The 27,598-nt window shown below is 44.3% G+C and overlaps 1 protein-coding gene across 5 annotated transcripts in view; it reads left to right on the top strand.

Annotated features, from left to right (window-relative positions):
* Positions 1 to 27,598, top strand: part of RALGPS1 (Ral GEF with PH domain and SH3 binding motif 1) — a 335,024-nt gene that overhangs the window by 122,616 nt on the left and 184,810 nt on the right. For all 5 annotated transcript variants that reach the window (XM_075259104.1, XM_075259103.1, XM_075259100.1 and 2 more), the window contains exon 9: positions 6,868 to 6,994. In XM_075259104.1, the coding sequence (XP_075115205.1) occupies positions 6,868 to 6,994 (127 nt within the window). The remainder of the gene's footprint in view (positions 1 to 6,867; positions 6,995 to 27,598) is intronic.

Below are 27,598 nucleotides of genomic sequence, written 5' to 3'. Positions count from 1 at the left end.
GTCTCCCCTCTTGACAACTTGTCCACAATAAGGACATCATAGCTAGGTTTCTGACTAGTCCCGGACCATAGAAAGTTTCTGGATTCATGGTCATATTGTCAACTGATCAAGACAATAGACTGTCATCACTCTGTTAGTTGTATTCAATCGTTGGACTCATGCATCCTTAGTGTTAGCCTAAGGGAAACATCATCTTGGTCAACTTTGATTTTTGCAAAAATTCAGTTTTGTCTGACCACGTATGGTTGTTGATGCCTACCATAATATTTTCTCCACTAGGTTGCATCTTGATAGGCTCAAGATTTGACCTTGGCTTATCACAGTAATAGCTTTATAGCCCCTGGCCAAACAGTAGGAGAAAAGTCATCATTATGATGGACTATTTAGCAAAGCTTTAGTATCTCTTAATACAATATTATCACTAATTTATTGTACTTGTTTTATTGTCCCTTTGTTTTATCCTTTGTTCCTTGCTAGTCTGTATATCATCTTCTAGTCCTATTAGGCTTATTGCCAATCCCAAAGCAGATACTCTCACCACACTGTCTGTCCCATTCTGGAAGTAGAGAGTTTGTGTACTGACAGTAGTTATATGCCGCTCTAAAATTGGCTGTGGCCAGTGTGTTTGCACTATACAGATCCAAGTACATAGATGTCCCCACAAAATGTTTTTTTGTGAGTTTTCAGGAAACAAGTATTTTATTCCTTTTTACCAGCTTTGTGCCAGTCCTATGAGCATAGGGTTAGTTCCTTCTTCTGATAGCTGTTTGTGACTATAAAACATGCCGTCTGACCTGTGCTAGCTTTATAGCAGAGATTCCTCACTCTGCTAGCTCCGTACATATTACACAGCTTACATTGAATTGTTAAATTGCTGGACAATTTTGTAGCAGCCATTGCCCTCATTCAACAACTTAGCCTGTAGGCTATTTGCTTTTAGTGGTTTATAATTTTATGGATATGGTTGTATTTTTAGATAAAAATAATTCTTATTAAAAAGTTTTCTGTAGCCGGTATGTATTTTCTGTCCTATACATCTCAGTTTGTAGCCTGCCCTTCTCTCCAGGGCACAAATCTAAACTGACATCCTTACAAGAGAATTAGATAATCTTAAATCTGAAGGATACCTGCAGATGCAGGAAAGCAGCGATGGAAAGTTGCCCTAAGGTCATCCATAGCATTTAAATAGATAAAGTAAAGGGGACATGGGACGGTAGACACTGGGCTGGCCAATCCTGTAAGTTAATGGGACTTTGACTAGATGCCCTGTCAGTCTGAGCTGCAAATCTTGCCAGTTCCCAGTTTTAATACCTGCACCAGCAACTTTTTCCAGTCTGGAGCATACAGCCGCAGCGTCCTCATGTTTTTTTGTTCACGTCTTTCAGCATATCCGTACTTAACACCATAAAACAAATCTCATTTTCCCTCCATAGATTTTCTTCATCCTGCGGCAGTGATTTTATTATTTTCCTGCTAATATCGTGACTGATATCATTTGTTTCCAATACAATATCCCCATTTGCCATATAAGAATAAGCAGCTGTCAGGTTTCCCCTGAGCCATTTTGGCTGATTTTAGTTCTTTATGTATTCTGTCAGGTTCTGCTCATTTCTAAGAACTGTTTTAAGCATGTGGACACATTTCATAAAGGGGAGGCCGAGCCAAACTCTTATGGAGTGATACAAACATCAGCAAAAATACTTTCCACTTCGGCTTCTTCAGCACGTGTTCCTTAACGTGTAATAAAAGCTTGGGAAGAACAAGTTGTTCTTCTATGATGCTATAACATCTGGGATTTTTGGGAGTGATCTGTATGGATCTACTGGAATACTATCGGTGGGGTCTGCAAGTAGCCTGCGTTAGTCATATCAAGGGCTACCTGCAGATGCTTCTTTATAGGATTAGTGTTGGCGGTTTTCTCCAGCATTATGTAATAGCTTTTGATCATAATAACATTTTGTTTAAGGCTAAGGCCCCACGGGCCGGATCCGCAGCACTAAAGTGCTGCGGGAAGAACCAGCGCAGCGCTTTCCGCAGCGCTTTTAAGAGAAAGTTCACAGAGTTTTCCTCTGCTGACTTTCTCTTAACATTATATCTACGGGAAAGCCGCCGGCGTTTCCATAGATATAATTGACATGCTGCGATTTGCAAAGCTGCAATCCGCATGAATCCCATCCACTTTGCCTGCACTGTACAACGCCGCGATTTTTCCCGCAGCGGTCCGTGGGGCACTGGCCTAAGTGTGTTACAGAGCTCTGCTTGCTGTCTGTGAATTGAATGTCACAAATTTTCGGCTGGTAAATGTGTCCTGGTAATGTATTGTTCTCACACGTACTCTACAAGTGGAGATCTTTAGCATATGGTGGTGTATTAAAAAGTTGTGTACCTTTCGATTGCATGATGGTTAAAGGGTATGTTCACCTCCATAACTTATTTTTTTTTTTTGAGTGTTTCTTTTGGGTATTACTTGATGTCCTATCCTTAAATCAGTGGTAGTTCAACATCTGGGACCCCCCATGAGTCAGCTCTTTGAAGTGGCAGCCATGCTACCTGACCACCTGTTCACAGCTACGTCCTACTCAAGTGAATGGGTTGAGCTACATAACCAAGCACAGCCGCTATACCAATGTAGGTTTGTGGACGTGCCTGACAGAGCTTTTTTTTTTTTTTTTTTAAATAATAAAGATTTACCATTAAGTACAATGGGTCACAAACTATATGTGAAATTGATGTCTGCGAACAGCTAGAATAGCTTGCAATTGCGTAGAAGTATATTTTCTCAAAGAAAAGTTGTACTGTGACATGCAATGTATGTTTCACTTCAATAACCACCCTTACAACAGCATATAAGAATTTAGAAGCCAATACCGTAGAGGTAGAAGACTCCATTTAACAAAACCCAAACCCCTCTATATAGTCCTATGGGTCTCCATGGTAACAGACAACCACAAAAACCCTGTGTAGTGTGATGTTATAGTTCTACTTTCTTCCACTAGTCCTCTATACTCGGTAGTCAACTTGATAATAAATTAGAATAAACTTTGGAAAATCATCCAATATGATACCTGGAATAGACATTGGTTGGTAGAAATTAGAGATGAGCGAACACTAAAATGTTCGAGGTTCGAAATTCGATTCGAACAGCCGCTCACTGTTCGAGTGTTCGAATGGGTTTCGAACCCCATTATAGTCTATGGGGAACATATACTCGTTAAGGGGGAAACCCAAATCTGGAGGGTCACCAAGTCCACTATGACACCCCAGGAAATGATACCAACACCCTGGAATGACACTGGGACAGCAGGGGAAGCATGTCTGGGGGCATAAAAGTCACTTTATTTCATGGAAATCCCTGTCAGTTTGCGATTTTCACAAGCTAACTTTTCCCCATAGAAATGCATTGGCCAGTTCTGATTGGCCAGAGTACGGAATTCGACCAATCAGCGCTGGCTCTGCTGGAGGAGGCGGAGTCTAAGATCGCTCCACACCAGTCTCCATTCAGGTCCGACCTTAGACTCCGCCTCCTCCGGCAGAGCCAGCGCTGATTGGTCGAATTCCGTACTCTGGCCAATCAGCGCTGGCCAATGCATTCTATTAGCCCGATGAAGTAGAACTGAATGTGTGTGCTTAGCACACACATTCAGCTCTACTTTATCGGGCTAATAGAATGCATTGGCCAATCAGCGCTGGCCAATGCATTCTATTAGCGTGAGCTGAGTTTGCACAGGGGTTCTAGTGCACCCTCGGCTCTGCTACATCAGATGTACATCATCTGATGTAGCAGAGCCGAGTGTGCATCAGATGTGTAGTTGAGCAGAACTGGCTCAGCACTGCTAAGTCTCTGCATTCGCATAGGAATGCATTGGCCAGCCTTCGTCCAATCAGCGCTGGCTCTGCCGGAGGAGGCGGAGTCTAAGGTCGGACCTGAATGGAGACTGGTGTGGAGCGATCTTAGACTCCGCCTCCTCCAGCAGAGCCAGCGCTGATTGGTCGAGTTCCGTACTCTGGCCAATCAGCGCTGTCCAATGCATTCCTATTGGAAAAAGTTTATGTCACAAAAATCACAATTACACACCCGATAGAGCCCCAAAAAGTTATTTTTAATAACATTCCTACCTAAATAAAGGTTATCCCTAGCTATCCCTGTCTGTACAGCTATCCCTGTCTCTTAGTCACAAAGTTCACATTCTCATATGACCCGGATTTGAAATCCACTATTCGTCTAAAATGGAGGTCACCTGATTTCGGCAGCCAATGACTTTTTCCGATTTTTTTCGATGCCTCCGGTGTCGTAGTTCCTGTCCCACCTCCCCTGCGCTGTTATTGGTGCAAAAAAAGCGCCAGGGAAGGTGGGAGGGGAATCAAATTTTTTTGGAGTTTGCCACGTGATGTTCGACTCGAATCGAACACATCGAACAGCCTGATATCCGATCGAACATGTGTTCGATAGAACACTGTTCGCTCATCTCTAGTAGAAATCCATGGTCTTTCTGCCTCTTCATCAGTCTGTCTGTCTCTGACCGTCTCTTCATCTATCTATCTTGCAGAGTGCCCAACCTACTTCAGACCTCTCCATTATCTCCTTATCTTGCTTGCATTGGCTCAGAGGGACTATTTTTCAGTAAAACTAAATATACAACTTTGTTAACTATGGTTCTTGATAATGGTAGATTGGCAAGTTAATGTCCATTGGCACTGGCCTGATCATTTTGTTGCTTCTTTCTATACAGGGTGTCCTGAAAGTAAGTTCACAAAATTAAAGGGTGGACTTTAGCCGGTATATGAAGCGCTTTTTATGAACATGTGATGGGAAATGCACCATTGTGGCGCTGCAGGTAGACCGAGATGTCTGTTTCCTATCCCTCACTGCGCCATCTGAAAGGAGGAACGAAGAAAATGCTTTAATGGGAAATCAGTTTAATCGCTGTTACTTATTTACAAGAATTGCTCGAAGTGCTGGCCACCTGCCTCAATGCAAGCAGTGCAATGCTGGGAGATGGATTGACGCACCCGTTCACAGACTCCGGGCATGGCCCTCACCATGACGAACGCAGCCTGGATGTGGTTCACGAGCTCGTCACAGGTTGGCACAGGCCTTGCATACACAACGGACTTGACATGTCCCCACAAGAATTGCTTTTACATTCACAATTACAAGCTTACATTCACTGTGTCGGTCTACCTGCAGCGCCGCCACCGTGCATTTCTGGTCACATGTTCATTAATAAAAAAACGCTTCATGTACTGGCTAAAGTCCACCCTTTCATTTTGTGTCCTTACTTTCTGGACACCCTGTATAGTGTTTGTGTGATTTCTCTGTATTGCCATCTGACTTTGGAAATATTATTATGCTGGCCCTCTCACTGAGTTACTTGTGTCCTAGACAAACCTCCTGTCTGACTGGTTAGATGTTTTATAGTTGGTGAGATACATTCCTCACAAGTAAGACTCAGACTTGTTTGGACAAATATTGCTGACTAAATGGGGGATTAATGAACGTGGCAAAATATGTCTCATCCGCAATCGTCTCTTTATGTCAGAGCCAGTTGATGGGTTTCACTTATACCAAACTCAAAGGATTAGCCAAGTCTCTTGACAGCTTCACAATCCCAGCGCCTTTGTGAATGTAGCTAATAGTTGTATAAATGGTCGAGATTCTGTCACTTCTGTCAGTAAAAGCTTTTACGTAAGTAGAAAAGAAAATACAACTTTCCTTCAGCTTGTTACTATTGGAGTTGTGTAAATACAATAAAATTCTTTCACTCCGCCACCCAACGGCCTGGAGAACTCAATGACCCGGAATCCACAAAAATCATCCCAAACTCCACATCATCCAGAATAATGTGAGGAGCGTGACATTATAACAGACACCAGACATGGATTTATGGATGATATTTTGGGTTTCACATTGAATTACAAACTCCTGACTTTAGAAATGGACCTTAACATGAGGTCTGTACTATGACTGGTTGGAAATCATTCAACATTGGCCTCAAGGCTCCATTGGAAAGTTTTTTGTTCTTTTTTTTGTGCCAAATGTCTATTCTTTTTGCACTGCCATTTATTAGAAAGGTGCTGGGTGTACGGTGATACTGTTGTGGCTGTCAGCAATTTTGGGTTGCTGTATGTAATTGGGAAAAGTAGAGTAATCCTGTTATGCCACCACTTCCCTGTAACCGCCAGAAATTGGGGGAGGCAAAGGCTAGATGTGAACCTAGACTTCCCAAACCTGCAGCAGAATAAGGTTTTCACCGCAGAATGTAAGCAAGAATGTTTCTACTCACTGACAGGAGTCAGTCATCTCTAGTATACTTGTTACTATGTTTTATATAACTCAGCAGTGATATGTCAGCTTGGTTACTATAAGCTGTCATTTATGCCAGACCGTACGGTTCCAGCAGTTCATCTCTCCCAAGACCAGTGGTGGACATCTAGATAAATCCAATAATGTAGAAAATAATTGATTCTGATATCTAAGCACACAGTTGGCCAAGTTCACACATCTGGGTCTGCATTTCAATATGACATTCCTTTCTAAATAGTGACCTTTTGTCTTAAAGGAGTTTTGTACCCTAAAGTATTTATTTACTACCTTATTAGATAGGTGAGACCAGTGGGAGTCTGACAGCTGGGACCCCCATCGCTGCTAGAATAGGAACCTTGCTCTCCCAATTTCCCCCTGCCACAGTGGTGGTCAAGCTTGTCCCCTGCAGCTCCATTCTGAGTGTATGGCACTGACAAACATACCTGGACTAACATTTCTCTCCTATCTAGTAGTGCATCAGGATGGAATATCTCTTCACTGATCTACTGTATGTATATTTTGCTTCCATATGGTTTCTGAAATTTCATTTCTGCATTTCTCAGCTGCTGAATCGGAAGGACAAGACCACCTTTGAGAAACTGGACTACCTGCTCTCTAAAGAGGATAACTACAAGCGCACAAGAGATTACATCCGAAGCTTAAAGATGGTCCCATCTATCCCGTATTTAGGTAAGTGTGGGACTCATGGTTAGTAATTTCTGACCGTGGTCATTGATTGACCCTTCTGTGCCCGCAGATGGGCAGGGGCCACCACCCTCTGCCATTGCTAAGCTATTTAAAACGTATGCACAATAATGTAAATGACCTTGCGATTGTCTCTGTGGTTCCTATCACATGCCCCAGATAGGAGCCCATGTGAGTCCTGACAGGTCCGCTGTAATATGGACTGAATACAATGACCTCACTGTTTCCTGTCGGTTGTGGGCAGTTTATGTCCATAAACATTGGAGTTTTGCATTACACAGGCTGTTATTAATAAAGAGGACCTAGCTGAGATTGGTAATGTGGATTTTCCTGAGCTGAAAGTGACTGTGGTTTAGGTACAAGCTATTTCGGTACATTATGTTCTGGGGATGGAATGAATGAGTGTATTTTCTTATTGGCATTTTCACTGTATTTTGTTTTGTGAGGTCCAAGTCTGTTTCTTACATCTTCCTGCGTGTTGTACGGGGACAGTCCTGCCGTAGGGGTTATCTGTCACAAATGTAAGAGCAAGTGGTACGCCAGGTGCCAGAAAGTGACACTCTGGTTATTTGCCACAAAGAAGAGACTTGCATAATCTATTATCAGTATAGTTGTGTACATCTAGCTAGAATTAGAATATGTTATTTCTCTGACCGTGCTGCTCCTCAGTGCCCACCATCTGAATAGCTGCAGCAGTGAGTAGGGACTTGGACAGAATGTTCTATTCGCTCAATGTTTGTTTCTTTGAGATCTCTGCTTGCTGTCATTGAACAGATATATACATTACATTTCTATCCCTTGCTTGAGTTTATTGATAAGCAGAGGGGCACACATTCTCCATTCACTTCTATGAGAATTATGGAAATGACCAAACTACTGCACTAGTGTTTATACAATAAAATTCTATGTGGGAACGCCCTTTAGGTTGACTCTCCATGTTGCAGAAACACAGCTTTTTTTCTTGCAGATTTTGCTGCGATTTTTTTGAGCCAAAGCCTAGAGATTTCCCATTCCTTCTGTAGCCACTACTAGGTTTGGCTGAAGAAGACGCAACAAAAAAAGCAACATTTCCGCAACGTGGGATCTTAGCCTTAAAGTGCACCAGATCAGGACTGATTCTCAGTCATTAAAGGGGTTTGCCACGAACACCACTTATCCTCTATCTACAGGATAGGTGGTAAGTGTCCAATGGGTGAGAGTCTGACTCTTGGGACCCCACTGATCTTGAAGTTGGAATTCCCAGATGCGTCTGTTTTGTTCACGGACCAAGTTCCTTGAAAGGACAGATCAGGTCTTCAGAAGCCGTGCATGCAATACTTTTTTACAGATCACAAATAGAACATGGCTAGAGATGAGCGAACAGTGTTCTATCGAACTCATGTTCGATCGGATATTAGGCTGTTCGGCATGTTCGAATCGAATCGAACACCGCGTGGTAAAGTGCGCCATTACTCGATTCCCCTCCCACCTTCCCTGGCGCCTTTTTTGCTCCAATAACAGCGCAGGGTAGGTGGGACAGGAACTACGACACCGGTGACGTTGAAAAAAGTAGGCAAAACCCATTGGCTGCCGAAAACATGTGACCTCTAATTTAAAAGAACAGCGACGCCCAGCTTCGCGTCATTCTGAGCTTGCAATTCACCGAGGACGGAGGTTTCCGTCCAGCTAGCTAGGGCTTAGATTCTGGGTAGGCAGGGACAGGCTAGGATAGGAAGGAGAAGACAACCAACAGCTCTTGTAAGAGCTAAATTCCAGGGAGAAGCTTGTCAGTGTAACGTGGCACTGACGGGCTCAATCGCCGCAACCCAGCTTTCCCAGGATCCTGAATGGAATACACTGTCAGTGTATTCCCGTATACCCGATATATACCCCGATACCCGTTCCAACGGTGTGCCCCCCCACCTTCACCCCAGAAATACCCTGCAAGTCCCCTAGCAATAGAATTGGGGCTATATACACCCACAATTTTTACTACTGGTATACAGTGCCATTGTCTGACTGGGAATTCAAAGAATATATTGGGAATACAAATACCCTCATTTCTTGCTACTGCCATATAGTGCCAGTTTCTGACTGGTAATTCAAAGAATATATTGGGGTTACGTGCACCCACAATTTTTACTACTGGTATACAGTGCCATTGTCTGACTGGGAATTCAAAGAATATATTGGGAATACAAATACCCTCATTTCTTGCTACTGCCATATAGTGCCAGTGTCTGACTGGTAATTCAAAGAATATATTGGGGTTACGTGCACCCACAATTTTTACTACTGGTATACAGTGCCATTGTCTGACTGGGAATTCAAAGAATATATTGGGAATACAAATACCCTCATTTCTTGCTACTGCCATATAGTGCCAGTTTCTGACTTGGAATTCAAAGAATATATTGGGGTTACGTGCACCCACAATTTTTACTACTGGTATACAGTGCCATTGTCTGACTGGGAATTCAAAGAGTATATTGGGAATACAAATACCCTCATTTCTTGCTACTGCCATATAGTGCCAGTTTCTGACTGGTAATTCAAAGAATATATTGGGGTTACGTGCACCCACAATTTTTACTACTGGTATACAGTGCCATTGTCTGACTGGGAATTCAAAGAATATATTGGGGTTATAAATACCCTCATTTCTTGCTACTGCCATATAGTGCCAGTTTCTGACTGGTAATTCAAAGAATATATTGGGGTTACGTGCACCCACAATTTTTACTACTGGTATACAGTGCCATTGTCTGACTGGGAATTCAAAGAATATATTGGGAATACAAATACCCTCATTTCTTGCTACTGCCATATAGTGCCAGTTTCTGACTGGGAATTCAAAGAATATATTGGGGTTACGTGCACCCACAATTTTTACTACTGGTATACAGTGCCATTGTCTGACTGGGAATTCAAAGAGTATATTGGGAATACAAATACCCTCATTTCTTGCTACTGCCATATAGTGCCAGTTTCTGACTGGTAATTCAAAGAATATATTGGGGTTACGTGCACCCACAATTTTTACTACTGGTATACAGTGCCATTGTCTGACTGGGAATTCAAAGAATATATTGGGGTTATAAATACCCTCATTTCTTGCTACTGCCATATAGTGCCAGTTTCTGACTGGTAATTCAAAGAATATATTGGGGTTACGTGCACCCACAATTTTTACTACTGGTATACAGTGCCATTGTCTGACTGGGAATTCAAAGAATATATTGGGAATACAAATACCCTCATTTCTTGCTACTGCCATATAGTGCCAGTTTCTGACTGGGAATTCAAAGAATATATTGGGGTTACGTGCACCCACAATTTTTACTACTGGTATACAGTGCCATTGTCTGACTGGGAATTCAAAGAATATATTGGGGTTATAAATACCCTCATTTCTTGCTACTGCCATATAGTGCCAGTTTCTGACTGGTAATTCAAAGAATATATTGGGGTTACGTGCACCCACAATTTTTACTACTGGTATACAGTGCCATTGTCTGACTGGGAATTCAAAGAATATATTGGGAATACAAATACCCTCATTTCTTGCTACTGCCATATAGTGCCAGTTTCTGACTGGGAATTCAAAGAATATATTGGGGTTACGTGCACCCACAATTTTTACTACTGGTATACAGTGCCATTGTCTGACTGGGAATTCAAAGAGTATATTGGGAATACAAATACCCTCATTTCTTGCTACTGCCATATAGTGCCAGTTTCTGACTGGTAATTCAAAGAATATATTGGGGTTACGTGCACCCACAATTTTTACTACTGGTATACAGTGCCATTGTCTGACTGGGAATTCAAAGAATATATTGGGGTTATAAATACCCTCATTTCTTGCTACTGCCATATAGTGCCAGTTTCTGACTGGTAATTCAAAGAATATATTGGGGTTACGTGCACCCACAATTTTTACTACTGGTATATAGTGCCATTGTCTGACTGGGAATTCAAAGAATATATTGGGGTTATAAATACCCTCATTTCTTGCTACTGCCATATAGTGCCAGTTTCTGACTGGTAATTCAAAGAATATATTGGGGTTACGTGCACCCACAATTTTTACTACTGGTATACAGTGCCATTGTCTGACTGGGAATTCAAAGAATATATTGGGAATACAAATACCCTCATTTCTTGCTACTGCCATATAGTGCCAGTTTCTGACTGGTAATTCAAAGAATATATTGGGGTTACGTGCACCCACAATTTTTACTACTGGTATACAGTGCCATTGTCTGACTGGGAATTCAAAGAATATATTGGGAATACAAATACCCTCATTTCTTGCTACTGCCATATAGTGCCAGTGTCTGACTGGGAATTCAAAGAATATATTGGGGTTACGTGCACCCACAATTTTTACTACTGGTATACAGTGCCATTGTCTGACTGGGAATTCAAAGAATATATTGGGGTTATAAATACCCTCATTTCTTGCTACTGCCATATAGTGCCAGTTTCTGACTGGTAATTCAAAGAATATATTGGGGTTACGTGCACCCACAATTTTTACTACTGGTATACAGTGCCATTGTCTGACTGGGAATTCAAAGAGTATATTGGGAATACAAATACCCTCATTTCTTGCTACTGCCATATAGTGCCAGTGTCTGACTGGGAATTCAAAGAATATATTGGGGTTACGTGCACCCACAATTTTTACTACTGGTATACAGTGCCATTGTCTGACTGGGAATTCAAAGAATATATTGGGGTTATAAATACCCTCATTTCTTGCTACTGCCATATAGTGCCAGTTTCTGACTGGTAATTCAAAGAATATATTGGGGTTACGTGCACCCTCAATTTTTACTACTGGTATACAGTGCCATTGTCTGACTGGGAATTCAAAGAATATATTGGGAATACAAATACCCTCATTTCTTGCTACTGCCATATAGTGCCAGTTTCTGACTGGTAATTCAAAGAATATATTGGGGTTACGTGCACCCACAATTTTTACTACTGGTATACAGTGCCATTGTCTGACTGGGAATTCAAAGAGTATATTGGGAATACAAATACCCTCATTTCTTGCTACTGCCATATAGTGCCAGTGTCTGACTGGGAATTCAAAGAATATATTGGGGTTACGTGCACCCACAATTTTTACTACTGGTATACAGTGCCAATTTCTAACTAGGAATTCAAAATGCGCAAGGCTCCCGGAAAGGGACGTGGACGAGGCCGTGGGCGAGGTCGGGGGAATGGTTCTAGGGAGCAAGGTAGCAGTGAAGCCACAGGGCGTCCCGTGCCTACTCCTGTGGGGCAGCAAGCATTGCGCCACTCCACAGTGCCAGGGTTGCTTGCCACATTAACTAAACTGCAGGGTACAAACCTTAGTAGGCCCGAGAACCAGGAACAGGTCTTGCAATGGCTGTCAGAGAACGCTTACAGCACATTGTCCAGCAGCCAGTCAGACTCTGCCTCCTCTCCTCCTATTACCCAACAGTCTTGTCTTCCTTCCTCCCAAAATTCCGAAGCTTTACAGAACAATAACCCAAACTGTCCCTGCTCCCCAGAGCTGTTCTCCGCTCCTTTCATTGTCCCTCAACCTGCCTCTCCACGTCACGATTCCACGAACCTAACAGAGGAGCATCTGTGTCCAGATGCTCAAACACTAGAGTCTCCTCCATCTCCGTTCGATTTGGTGGTGGATGACCAGCAACCCACCCTCATCGACGATGATGTGACGCAGTTGCCGTCAGGGCATCCAGTTGACTGGCGCATTGTGCGGGAGGAGGAGATGAGACAGGAGTTGGAAGAGGAAGTGGTGGATGATGAGGACACTGACCCGACCTGGACAGGGGGGATGTCAAGCGGGGAAAGTAGTGTGGATGTTGAGGCAGGTGCAGCACCAAAAAGGGTAGCTAGAGGCAGAGGCAGAGGTCAGCAGCTTAGGCGAAGCCAGGCCACACCCGGAATCTCCCAAGATGTTCCAGTTCGTACCCAGCCCCGAAAAACTCCCACCTCGAGGGCACGTTTCTCGAAGGTGTGGAGTTTTTTCAAGGAATGCGCCGAGGACAGATATAGTGTTGTCTGCACAATTTGCCTCTCGAAATTGATTAGGGGCTCTGAGAAGAGCAACCTGTCCACCACTTCAATGCGCCGTCATTTGGAATCCAAGCACTGGAATCAGTGGCAGGCAGCAACGGCAGGACAAAGGCCGCCTGCCGTTCACGCCACTGCCACTGCCTCTGCCTCTGCCACTGCCACTGCTGACTGTGCTGGCGATGCACTCCAGAGGACGAGCCAGGACACCACTTCATCTGCCTCCGCCACTTTGTTGACTTCTACCTCATCCTCCCCTGGTCCTGTCTTATCTCCTTCTCCTGCACCATCAAAGGCACCATCAGGCGTTTCTTTACAACAACCCACCATCTCTCAGACATTGGAGCGGCGGCAGAAATACACTGCTAACCACCCACACGCGCAAGCCTTGAACGCCAACATCGCTAAACTGCTGGCCCAGGAGATGTTGGCGTTCCGGCTTGTTGAAACTCCCGCCTTCCTGGACCTGATGGCAACTGCGGCACCTCGCTATGCCGTCCCTAGCCGTCACTACTTCTCCCGGTGTGCCGTCCCCGCCTTGCACCAGCACGTGTCACTCAACATCAGGCGGGCCCTTAGTTCCGCGCTTTGCACAAAGGTCCACTTGACCACCGACGCGTGGACAAGTGCATGCGGACAGGGACGCTACATTTCACTGACGGCACACTGGGTGAATGTAGTTGAGGCTGGGACTGCTTCCCAAACTGGCCCGGTGTACCTCGTCTCCCCGCCTAACATTCCTGGCAGGGACACGAGAAGAACACCCCCCTCCTCCTCCTCCTCTACCGCCTCCTCCTCCGCCACCGCCTCCTCCTCCGCCACCGCCTCCTCCTCCGCTGTTAGATTGACCCCAGCTACGAGTTGGAAACGTTGCAGCACTGGCGTTGGTAGACGTCAGCAGGCTGTGCTGAAGCTGATCAGCTTGGGGGACAGACAGCACACTGCCTCCGAGGTGAGGGATGCCCTCCTCGATGAGACGGCAATATGGTTTGAGCCGCTGCACCTGGGCCCAGGCATGGTCGTTTGTGATAACGGCCGGAACCTGGTAGCAGCTCTGGAGCTTGCCGGACTCCAACATGTTCCATGCCTGGCCCACGTCTTCAACCTAGTGGTGCAACGTTTCCTAAAGAGCTACCCCAATGTTCCAGAGCTACTGGTGAAAGTGCGGCGCATGTGCGCCCACTTTCGCAAGTCGACAGTAGCCGCTGCTAGCTTAAAATCTCTCCAGCAACGCCTGCATGTGCCACAACACCGGCTTTTGTGCGACGTCCCCACACGCTGGAACTCAACGTTTCAGATGTTGAATAGAGTGGTTGAGCAGCAGAGACCTTTGATGGAATACCAGCTACAAAACCCTAGGGTGCCACAAAGTCAGCTGCCTCAGTTTCACATCCATGAGTGGCCATGGATGAGAGACCTTTGTGACATCCTACGGGTCTTTGAGGAGTCCACAAGGAGGGTGAGCTCTGAGGATGCGATGGTGAGCCTTACAATCCCGCTCTTGTGTGTTCTGAGAGAATCCCTGATTGACATCAGGGATAACTCAGATCACACAGAGGAGTTAGGGATAGCATCCGATCCGTCACAGCTGGAGAGTAGGTCCACACATCTGTCCGCTTCACTGCGTTTAATGGAGGAGGAGGAGGAGGAGGAGGAAGAAGAGTTGTCCGATGATGTGATGGTGATACAGGAGGCTTCCGGGCAACTTCGAATCGTCCCATTGTTGCAGCGCGGATGGGTAGACATGGAGGATGAGGAGGAAATGGAGATTGAACTTTCCGGTGGGGCCAGAGGAGTCATGCCAACTAACACTGTGGCAGACATGGCTGAGTTCATGTTGGGGTGCTTTACAACCGACAAGCGTATTGTCAAAATCATGGAGGACAACCAGTACTGGATCTTTGCTATCCTTGACCCCCGGTATAAAAACAACATCTCGTCTTTTATTCCGGTAGAGGGGAGGGCCAATCGCATCAATGCTTGCCACAGGCAATTGGTGCAGAATATGATGGAGATGTTTCCAGCATGTGACAGTGGCGGCAGGGAGGGCAGTTCCTCCAGTAGGCAACCAAGTTCTCACCGGTCCACACAAACGAGGGGCACACTGTCTAAGGTCTGGGACACCTTGATGGCACCCCCTCGCCAAAGTGCCGCCACGGAGGGTCCTAGTGTCACCAGGCGTGAGAAGTATAGGCGCATGTTGCGGGAATACCTTTCCGACCACAGCCCTGTCCTCTCCGACCCCTCTGCGCCCTACACGTATTGGGTGTCGAAGTTGGACCTGTGGCTTGAACTTGCCCTATATGCCTTGGAGGTGCTGTCCTGTCCTGCCGCCAGCGTCCTATCTGAGAGGGTGTTCAGTGCAGCCGGTGGCATCATCACTGACAAGCGCACCCGTCTGTCAGCTGAGAGTGCCGACCGGCTCACTTTGATAAAAATGAACCACCACTGGATAGAGCCTTCATTTTTGTGCCCACCTGTGTAAAGCACCCCAACATGAAACTCCATGTCTGTACTCAACCTCTCCAATTCCTCCGCATCCTCATACTCATCCACCATAAGCGTTGCACAATTCTGCTAATACTAGGCTCCCTCCAACATGATTTCCCCCAACTCTGCTGGTTAGAGGCTCCCTCCACCCTGATTTCCACCAACTCTGCTGGTTAGAGGCTCCCTCCACCCTGCTTTCCCACAACTCTGCTGGTTAGAGGCTCCTTCCACCATGAATTTGCCCAAACTGGGCTGTTTAGAGGCTCCCTCCACCATGAATTGGTCCAAACTGGGCTGGTTAGAGGCTCCCTCCACCATTAATTGGTCCAAACTGGGCTGGTTAGAGGCTCCCTCCACCATGAATTTGCCCAAACTGGGCTGTTTAGAGGCTCCCTCCACCATGAATTTGCCCAAACTGGGCTGTTTAGAGGCTCCCTCCACCATGAATTGGTCCAAACTGGGTTTTTTAGAGGCTCCCTCCACCATGAATTTGTCCAAACTGGGGTGGTTAGAGGCTCCCTCCACCATTAATTGGTCCAAACTGGGCTGGTTAGAGGCTCCCTCCACCATTAATTGGTCCAAACTGGGCTGGTTAGAGGCTCCCTCCACCATTAATTGGTCCAAACTGGGCTGGTTAGAGGCTCCCTCCACCATGAATTTGCCCAAACTGGGCTGTTTAGAGGCTCCCTCCACCATGAATTTGCCCAAACTGGGCTGGTTAGAGGCTCCCTCCACCATGAATTGGTCCAAACTGGGGTTTTTAGAGGCTCCCTCCACCATTAATTGGTCCAAACTGGGCTGGTTAGAGGCTCCCTCCACCATTAATTGGTCCAAACTGGGCTGGTTAGAGGCTCCCTCCACCATGAATTTGCCCAAACTGGGCTGTTTAGAGGCTCCCTCCACCATGAATTTGCCCAAACTGGGCTGGTTAGAGGCTCCCTCCACCATGAATTGGTCCAAACTGGGGTTTTTAGAGGCTCCCTCCACCATGAATTGGTCCAAACTTGGCTGTTTAGAGGCTCCCTCCACCATGAATTGGTCCAAACTTGGCTGTTTAGAGGCTCCCTCCACCATGAATTGGTCCAAACTGGGGTGGTTAGAGGCTCCCTCCACCATTAATTGGTCCAAACTGGGCTGGTTAGAGGCTCCCTCCACCATTAATTGGTCCAAACTGGGCTGGTTAGAGGCTCCCTCCACCATGAATTTGCCCAAACTGGGCTGTTTAGAGGCTCCCTCCACCATGAATTTGCCCAAACTGGGCTGGTTAGAGGCTCCCTCCACCATGAATTGGTCCAAACTGGGGTTTTTAGAGGCTCCCTCCACCATGAATTGGTCCAAACTGGGGTGGTTAGAGGCTCCCTCCACCATTAATTGGTCCAAACTGGGCTGGTTAGAGGCTCCCTCCACCATTAATTGGTCCAAACTGGGCTGGTTAGAGGCTCCCTCCACCATGAATTTGCCCAAACTGGGCTGTTTAGAGGCTCCCTCCACCATGAATTTGCCCAAACTGGGCTGGTTAGAGGCTCCCTCCACCATGAATTGGTCCAAACTGGGGTTTTTAGAGGCTCCCTCCACCATGAATTGGTCCAAACTTGGCTGTTTAGAGGCTCCCTCCACCATGAATTGGTCCAAACTGGGGTGGTTAGAGGCTCCCTCCACCATTAATTGGTCCAAACTGGGCTGGTTAGAGGCTCCCTCCACCATTAATTGGTCCAAACTGGGCTGGTTAGAGGCTCCCTCCACCATGAATTTGCCCAAACTGGGCTGTTTAGAGGCTCCCTCCACCATGAATTTGCCCAAACTGGGCTGGTTAGAGGCTCCCTCCACCATGAATTGGTCCAAACTGGGGTTTTTAGAGGCTCCCTCCACCATGAATTGGTCCAAACTGGGGTGGTTAGAGGCTCCCTCCACCATTAATTGGTCCAAACTGGGCTGGTTAGAGGCTCCCTCCACCATTAATTGGTCCAAACTGGGCTGGTTAGAGGCTCCCTCCACCATGAATTTGCCCAAACTGGGCTGTTTAGAGGCTCCCTCCACCATGAATTTGCCCAAACTGGGCTGGTTAGAGGCTCCCTCCACCATGAATTGGTCCAAACTGGGGTTTTTAGAGGCTCCCTCCACCATGAATTGGTCCAAACTTGGCTGTTTAGAGGCTCCCTCCACCATGAATTGGTCCAAACTGGGGTGGTTAGAGGCTCCCTCCACCATTAATTGGTCCAAACTGGGCTGGTTAGAGGCTCCCTCCACCATTAATTGGTCCAAACTGGGCTGGTTAGAGGCTCCCTCCACCATGAATTTGCCCAAACTGGGCTGTTTAGAGGCTCCCTCCACCATGAATTTGCCCAAACTGGGCTGGTTAGAGGCTCCCTCCACCATGAATTGGTCCAAACTGGGGTGGTTAGAGGCTCCCTCCACCATTAATTGGTCCAAACTGGGCTGGTTAGAGGCTCCCTCCACCATGAATTGGTCCAAACTGGGGTTTTTAGAGGCTCCCTCCACCATGAATTGGTCCAAACTTGGCTGTTTAGAGGCTCCCTCCACCATTAATTGGTCCAAACTGGGCTGGTTAGAGGCTCCCTCCACCATGAATTGGTCCAAACTGGGTTTTTTAGAGGCTCCCTCCACCATGAATTTGCCCAAACTGGGCTGTTTAGAGGCTCCCTCCACCATGAATTGGTCCAAACTGGGTTTTTTAGAGGCTCCCTCCACCATGAATTGGTCCAAACTTGGCTGTTTAGAGGCTCCCTCCACCATTAATTGGTCCAAACTGGGCTGGTTAGAGGCTCCCTCCACCATGAATTGGTCCAAACTGGGTTTTTTAGAGGCTCCCTCCACCATGAATTTGCCCAAACTGGGCTGTTTAGAGGCTCCCTCCACCATGAATTGGTCCAAACTGGGTTTTTTAGAGGCTCCCTCCACCATTAATTGGTCCAAACTGGGCTGGTTAGAGGCTCCCTCCACCATTAATTGGTCCAAACTGGGCTGGTTAGAGGCTCCCTCCACCATGAATTTGCCCAAACTGGGCTGGTTAGAGGCTCCCTCCACCATGAATTGGTCCAAACTGGGTTTTTTAGAGGCTCCCTCCACCATGAATTTGCCCAAACTGGGCTGGTTAGAGGCTCCCTCCACCATGAATTGGTCCAAACTGGGGTTTTTAGAGGCTCCCTCCACCATGAATTTGCCCAAACTCTGCTGGTTAGAGGCTCAATCCACCCTGATTTTCAAAACAAATGTTGGTGCCAACCTCAACTTACTACAAGGGCCAAATTCACTGCTGGTGACAAGCTCTCCTCACTGCAAGTGCCAAATACACATGTTTCAAGGTGTTTTCCTACTGTCAGAGAGGTGGTATTGAGTGTGTAAAGTGTGTAGTTGTTAGGCTGTGATGTTGGGGTAATAGAGGGTCTTTGGTGTGTTAGATGCCCCCAGACATGCTTCCCCTGCTGTCCCAGTGTCATTCCAGAGGTGTTGGCATCATTTCCTGGGGTGTCATAGTGGACTTGGTGACCCTCCAGACACGGATTTGGGTTTCCCCCTTAACGAGTATCTGTTCCCCATAGACTATAATGGGGTTCGAAACCCGTTCGAACACACGAACATTGAGCGGCTGTTCGAATCGAATTTCGAACCTCGAACATTTTAGTGTTCGCTCATCTCTAAACATGGCCAAACAACTCATGTCAATATAACCAGACAGATGAGTACAGCGCTCTGTCCGTCGTACAGAAATAAATGCAGCAGTGGTCGTACATGCACACTATTGCTTCATACAAGTATTGGACTTGAGAACCTTTGTTCTTGTGATCGCTGGGTCTCCTACCGATCTAGCAGTTCTCTACCATCCAGTGAATTGAAATTCCCCTTTGTATACAAATGCAAAATATTTCCATTCACTGTTAAAATTTAGAGATATTGAAAATGGGGAAGGATTAGAGACTTAACTTTTTATCATGCTTTATGCAACTCTTGAGTATCTTCTGAAAAATGATGCCTGACCGAGTTTGTCATGAATTCCTATAGCGCTGCTTATGGTTTGTTATATCTTGTTAAATGTAAAAAATAAATAATAATAATAAATAAACCTCCTTGTAGATTCTCTATCCTTGGGCAGTGAAAAGAACATTTCCACAAAGTCACAGCCGATGATGTTTTAGGTAATAGGTTTCTTTCTTGGGTTGCCAGGATCTTAGACTTTCATGCCTTAAATCCTGTCAGATCAGCACATTTGTGGTGTAGCCCGCAAATAACACTGGGTTGTAAATTATACGGCCGGAGAATGTACGAGGTTTCACGGCCCACACAATCAGGGATAATTGCCTTTTCCTTCTTCCTTTTTGTTTTTTTTTTCATTCCCTTTTGCTTTCTAAGTTTTGATCTATATAAATATACTTTATACATACATATATAATGTTACCATTTTTAGATATTTACATGAGTGGGAAATATACATGCATGGATTTGGTTTTGGCGCTGTCCACTTCTGCCTCTTTTGCAGATTCCATCATAGGTGCTGGAAAATAAAAATAGCATGCAGCGCTATTTTTTCTAGAAAAACTGTAGACACCATTGTGACGCACCATACTCCATTTCAATGCAATTCTGGTCACTCCCATCCACACGTTGCAGAAAAATACATGTAGCAAAACCGTTGCCGTTTCCAAAATTGCAGCATATCAAATATACCTACCGAAACGCTGGCGGTTTTCATAAAGGTATAATGGAAACAGAAAGTGTTTCAGTGAAAAGCATTCAGGAAAAACCGCAATGCATTGCTGCTGGGTTTTTTGGGTTTTTTGCTGCGGTCCGACTGCCATGGTGGTTATACTTTCAGTCACTTATTCCCATCATGGCCATAACCCTTACTTTTCTCTTTTTCCTTTGGACTTGTTTGCAGACCTCCCCTCTATTGCATCACCCCAGTATCTTATGGCGCTTCTACTGGGTCCCATTGATCGCCTTCATCTAGCTCAGGACTTAGTGCTCGCCCACAGCTGCTTAGTCTCTGACTTTTTGTGGTTTTTGCAACTGATGAATTGAATAAAACTATGTTTTAAGAAACCTTCCAAAGTTGTAAAATATTTATCTAAAGAAAAAAAATCTGATTAATCGGCGTCTGACATCTGTTTGCAAGCGAGCTTTCACTGAAGAACACGTCTTTGGAGTTTTTCGTCCCTGATGTAAACACATCATCTTAAAGACCATAAGAAAGCTTACCCAGATCCCTTCCCGTTCAATGCGCTTCTATCCTTAGCCATCTGTCTTTCATATTTCACTCAGAACTTTGGAAAATATTGCATTACCTTTCAGTTTGTGGCTGGATGACATGATTTAAATGCCTCCTCTTGTAGGAATCCATTATATGCTGTCTCCTGAAAGACCGGACTCGGCAGCCCGAATGTGCATTAGCGATGTGCCATTTGACACAACTTGTAGCATGTCCATCCTTGTGATGTGTCTGTTAATCAGGTTACTTTATAGACTTTGTCTCGCCGCTCTTTGTATGTAAGAGAATTACGCCAAACTACGAGCTGATTTACAAATGGGATCTGTCTACCTTCAACTTAACAGAACGATCGAACATCGAGTTTGACAGCTACAAAGACGTCTGCTGGGATACTTAATACTGGGCTTAAGTGCAAAGCAAGATCCCACTCTTCTTATTTATTTACTTGAGGTTTCCTGCCCATGAATCCCATTGATCTGTCTTTATGTACAAGCGTGTATGTGAGCGTACAAGGCGAATTTACAGAGCAATTCTGTAGATAGTTGGGGTGCACAAGCTGGTTCTGTTGATGGCTTTTTCTCTCGATTGTACCACTTAATTTAAATGGAGAGTTGGTGCGATATATGTAGGTTAGTGGTTCATCGTCTGATGAATTATCGTATTACACACATTTTGTTCTAGTTGTTCACACCGCAACGTTGGGGGCAACAAATTTTTTGAGAGTAAAGGTTATTTGGGAATGAAAGATCTTTCATAGGGAAAAAAAGGCAGTTTTTAGAACCACAGATTTTTATGGGTCTATTCAAATGTCCGTTTTTTCGTTTTGAAAAACACCCGTGTGGATAGACCCTTAGACATTCATGGATGTGTGATGGCTGTACACAGTCATGTGAATGAAGTCCTTCCAACAGACCAATACAGACAGTTTATAAAAAAAAAAAAAAAACATTTTGTGAATAAGGGCTTAAAGGGGCTCTATCAGCAAAATTATGCTAATAGAGCCCCACATATGTGTGAATAGCCTTTAAAAAGGCCATTCAGGCACCATAAATATTACATTAAATCCCGGTCCCGTTTTTAAATAAAAGTATTAAAACATATATGCAAACCTTACCTATCGTGCACCATGGGCGAGGATAAACGATGCGACGTCAGCTTTGGGCATGCCTGCCTCTTCTGTCTTCTTGGAGCGATGCCCTCTGGTTCCGTGTCTTCTGGCTTCTTCTCTTTTAAATCCCGCGCCTGCGTAGTAGCGCTTCCCTCCGAAGCGCTACTGCGCAGGCTCACTCGCGAACTGCCATTAAGTAAAATGGCATTCCTCATTAGTGAGCGATTCAGGAGACAGCGTGCGTGCCAGCAGAGGGGACTCTGTGTGCCTTCTCTGGCATGTGTGACACAGGTTCGCCATCACGGCCTTAGACTTTCCTAGCACCTGGCACCAGAGACATGTGTTTTGGATGTTTTGGGTGCTCTGTTTCCTGGTGCCAGGGATCAGCACATTAGGAAATCTTGACTTTCCCCTCCAGCAGTATTTGCTGCTTCTACCAGAGCTAAAAGCTTCAAGATGTAGGTAGGAAATTGACCTCAAGACACCCACTGGTTCTTGTGTAGTCCGGGTTATACAAACAAACTGGTACAGGGAATGCCATGTCCCGGTCTATATACCCTGGAGCTAAATGGCTCTAACACATCCATTTCATCCATTCCAGCCTTTGCAAATATTGTGTTTTTACATTTTAGCATGTGCATTCTGTTCTTTATAGCCCAGTTTCATCCGGGCCTTATTACATCACTCCTTCTCTTATGTCAAGTGGATAAAATCTAAGTGCTGAAGTTGCCGAGTATGATGGGCATTTGGGGTTTGGCACGCCACCCGCACCTCAACTTTGCAAATGTTGTTACTAACTTGCAATAGTCAGAGAAGCACTTAATACTACATAGACACTTTCACAGCTTTGTATGTATTTACTGGTGAAATGATCCCAAGCGTTGGCCAGCTCAGAGGAAAGTTTTAGAGCCGAAGACTGGGGTCTGTCTGCAATCATAATGTCTTTCTGTTAGTATATACAAGCTGTTAAATGGGAACGTATTCCTTGCTTCTGGGCAGGCAGTCAAAGTCTCTCATCTCAGGATGTCATTTTTTTTACCCTTTGTTGCTGGAGAAGACTCCTGGTTTTCTGCCTTTTTTTTTTTTTTTTTTTTTTAGATGAAGCCCATCACTGCTAGTCTCCACCTCCATAAAATTAAGAAATAGGTAAGACATACCTGTAGAAGCCCAACAAACTTGATGCCACCTCATCTTTCTCTACAAACAGCTATTATGCAGCCATTCTTGAGACCTGAAGATAGATATATATATATATTTTCAGTATACGTTTGATGAAGCAGCTTTGTCTCTCAGGAGACTTGGAAAATTGGATAGCTATATTTGTGGTGTTTCAGCATTCTTCATAGTAGATGAATGTATGAAGTGACTGAACCAAATATGTAGCAGTAAGGGGTAGGAGAAAGATCAGAGTATCCCTGAGATATGCTCATGTGTCTGCCCTTATCTCGGCTCAGATTTGTTTAACCCAATTCAATACAATATCACAAGATGAATTGCAATATGACGGGCTGCAGTTCACACCGCCATCATTAGGCGGCCACACATGGACATACACTGGATATCGTGAAATAACATTGTCTTGAAAAGGTGATCGTCACATGACTTGCTTATCCAGACATCTAGTCTAACCAAGAGGAAAAGTAAAGGAGGAAACATCTGTAGTCAAATAAGTGTGCTTACCTTGTATTCATCTTTATGGAGAGGGACAGACCAAAAAAATGGGGATTTGGAGCTCCTTATTCTCTTTAACAGTGGGGATCCCAGAGGTCTAACCCAACTTAGATTTCATTATAATCAATAATGAACAGTTATAAAAGTAAAAAGGAGGTTTTGTAGGATAACCCCTTTAAGGGGGAAAAAATTGCCAGGAGAAGAAGTTGTTGCCCCAGTCCATGCTTATCGCTCCACTACATTTGGATGGCTGTCATAATAAGGGTACGTCCACACCCAGTTGGAGTTTTGCATCCCAATTTACAGATGCAATACATTGGTATCAAAGAGGAGGAAATTTACTAAGATCTTATTCACACCTGTAATTTGACAGATTTTGCAGCTTTCAAATCTGCAGCCTGTTTCTTTGCGCTGCATCCAATAAAATCTGCATGTAGCATGCATTTGTTACTATAAATGTTAAGTGGCTTGTGACAGAATTTTCCCATCCTTTGTGAACATCCTCTAAGATTCTTGCTTTTACTCTTGCTGTCAGTGAAAATATCTTCAACTTTTCAATTTTGATGCAACATTTGGTTTTAAGACGCCTGGAACATTAGTGTCTTATCCCGAGCTGACCTGGAGGGCTCAAACCCACACACACAATATTACAGAAGCCACTGGCCAAGAAATTGAGAAAGTTTCCATAGGAATTAGTCAGTTAAGAACGTGCAAATTTACTTTAACACATATCACAGGGAAGACTTTCTGAGCTTTGTCCAGGAAGCAAACATAAGTATGTACAAAGTAGTAGCACAGATGATGTTATCCTCATATATTCTCTCTGCTGAGCTGCCATTCTTCCCAGCCATGGTACGAGCTGTGATCTGATAAGGAAACTTCTAACAGATCTCTTCATACGTGATGGAAAAATAATAGTCTACTTAAAGAAATGTTTGCTTTGTGTTGATCTGTGGGATTTTTCCAAGCCAGGGAGTCGTTTTTATGCCGATAAATATTTGCAGACCTGATGCTTGTTCTGTTTGTATAATTCAATAATACAAAGAGATGGATCCAAAAAATATTTAATTTTTTTTTTTTTTTTTTTGAGTGCAGATGCTCCTACTAAAGGTCTTATGTCTGCATTATATCAGCTTTAATTCACTGAAGACTAGAGTATCTATGATATAATCCCCAATACTCTGGAGACTTTGATAAATCCAACACCTGTGCCTTTACTGGGCTTTGTGGTTGTCTCTCTTATTTTTCCTTTCTTAACCAATTAATTCCTTGTGTATCTGCTATGGCGTGCCCCCGGAGCAGGCTTGGCCTGTTCCATATTGCGGATTTGATCGGCCCTTGGACCTTAGACCTTGGGCCCTTTTGAGTATTTACCTCTGTTTTACACTTACCAGCCAGTGAATGGCTACACCACCAACAAATATCTCACTTTGTCCATGCTCATCTTGGGTTTACTCAGGTCTCGCTTCCCATGGCTTTTGAGAGACTGTACTGAGCTAGTACCTCTACAAGGGGGTTTATATCTAGTATACGCAGGCTCCTGTCCTCCCCTGAGGGGTGATATTCCCCATCCCACAAATACATGGCTAAGTGGGCCAAAGCTTTGAATAGGCAGTTCTCGCCCGGACAGTGACATATGCTAAATCCTTGTCCTGTGTCACATTTGGCAAAACCCAATATAAGATTCTTATCCTGGTATCACACACCAGCTTTGCTTCATACCCTCAACCCTGCTATTCCCTCTTTGTGCTGATGGTGTCAGGTCTCTCTGGGTACGGTATGCCATATTTTTGGTGGATTGACCTATCCTCCGCCCTTTTTTGTATGGAGGTGGAACTCCTCAGCAATGCCCTCTTTATTCAGGGGGTTCCCTTGGATCCTATGATCTATCTACTCAACTTGCCCCCCCAGACACCTAGGCAAGAAAACATCTAGGCTGTTCCTTTATTTGTGTACCTCAGAGACACACGATAGTAAGTATGTAACTTTTTTTTAATGATTATAGGCATGCTGCTCAACTAATTAACTCATTTAATTAATTATTGTGTTTCCACTTATAGATTAGAAACTGTTGAATATACAACCTGGTCCTTCTCGCCCTAAACGAGCCAGAAATGACTGTTTAGAAATGTTTTGCTTTTTATAATGCAAAGCCAAAGCAAATTATATTGTAAGGTTTCTATATGAATATAGGAAGTTCAAGAGCAAAATAGAGAATATTTTTACATATCAGAAAAGGGAGACAATAGAGGAATCCCACAGACACCTTGATAGTACTTATGTGAGAAATCCTGACGACAGTATCTAAGGGTTAAACAGGACTGAGTTGCAACAGGCCATGTGACCTATGACAATATAAAGAAATCTTGTTTGTGTGTCCAAGCAGTTCAGCCTTGTCCCTTCTTCACCGTTCTGTGTCTGGCTGTATGACTACTGGCTGGAGCAGGAGTCTCCCTCCTGGGTGATGTTGGCAGTAGGATCTAAAGATCATTAAACGCCACCCCTTACTAAGCCACGCCCTTCAGCCAGCTAACAGTAAAGGTGGAGCTGATCAGCAGGATATTAACCCCCATAGTCTCTGTAGGATGTTTACAAGACGTGGAGAATATGTTGCACACTGATGCAGTGAGGGCATCTGTATTTCTTGGTTACAGCCATGATTGATTTATAGGTCTAACTTCCCTTTTAATGGATTTTTGATGTACAATTTTTTACACTTCCAGTCTTTGTATCAAAGGGACTGCTGGTTTACAAAACCCATTCCCAAAACTTTCTGGAATAGAGGAAACTTCCAAATTATATAGAGCAGCTGCAAAGTGTGTCTCTTGCTTTGGAGGACCCAGCAGGTCTATGCAGTACATGGATAGCCCATTGATTTCAAGAGGAACTGTGTAATGCTTCATTACCCCTGTGGAGGCGCTGCAGAGAAATGTAGGTGCCAGGTATGCAGTAGATATAATGTATAGTTTACGACATGTAAATAAAACCGTGCTAAAATTATATATATTTTTATTATTGTGGAGATCACTTGTAAACATTGAAAGGTACTTTTAAAAAATTATATAAACTGGCTATAGGAAACATTTCTGTAAATCAAACATGATAATTTTTTCAGTAACTAAAGTGCCAGTGTTAATTCTCCAAGTATTGCAGTACAACAATGTGAGACATATAGCACCATGGTGTAGGTGTGTACTATACTAATGACATATGTAAAATTGGTTTTCCTTATCTTTTTTCTTCCTATGTGGTTCTATAGCATTTGCATTACTTGTGATCTGCAAGCTGCTATCACTCCAAATATTGGAGCCTGAATACTAGAAAACTTTACGCTCTGGCTTTCCTTTGTTTCTACTAATGGCCTCTATGCTAAATTTGTGATCAGACTTTACTGGCCTTGTTTATTTTGGAACTTCTACTTTTATACAAAAGCTTAAGGTCTAACTATAGCATGTGTGTACCCAAAGATGTTTTACAGAGATCTACTTTTATTCTTCTTTTTGTACCCCATTTTGATGAATTTTGCTGGGTCTGAATTCCTAGTAATTCCCGTCCTTTTGTATGAATACACGTAACTATTAAACTGGTCATTGTAAATTGTATCTGCTATCCAATAGACTGCCTCTCAATCTACATAGATGTGTATCCAGTCCCACCAGCTCACTATACATGGAAACCATACAGAAAAAGTACATGGGCAGACAGAAAGGTCTTTTAGTTCACACAACCCAGCAACAACCGGACATATTGTGTGACATGCTGAAAACATTACTATAAACTTTTCCTGCTACACAACAGACTGCCTCCCAATTTGACACAGACCCTTCAGCTCTAGACCCTTTGATGCAGACCCTTCAGCTCTATCAACAGACACTATAAGAAGACTGAACAAGAAATGATGAGAATCAATGAAGATATATTTTGCTCACTGAAGACATTGCTTTGAAGCCTGCTGTATGTGCGGATTCGGCCCGTCTCTCTAGAGGACAAATCCAATTTACCTGTTTGTTCTTTCCCCTGGGAGATTTACATTCAA

The sequence above is a fragment of the Leptodactylus fuscus genome, chromosome 11 (genome assembly GCF_031893055.1).
Source record: "Leptodactylus fuscus isolate aLepFus1 chromosome 11, aLepFus1.hap2, whole genome shotgun sequence".
Classification (NCBI taxonomy): Eukaryota; Metazoa; Chordata; class Amphibia; order Anura; family Leptodactylidae; genus Leptodactylus; species Leptodactylus fuscus.
Note: the sequence above shows the minus strand (reverse complement) of the source record. Positions and strands in the feature narration are given on the sequence as shown.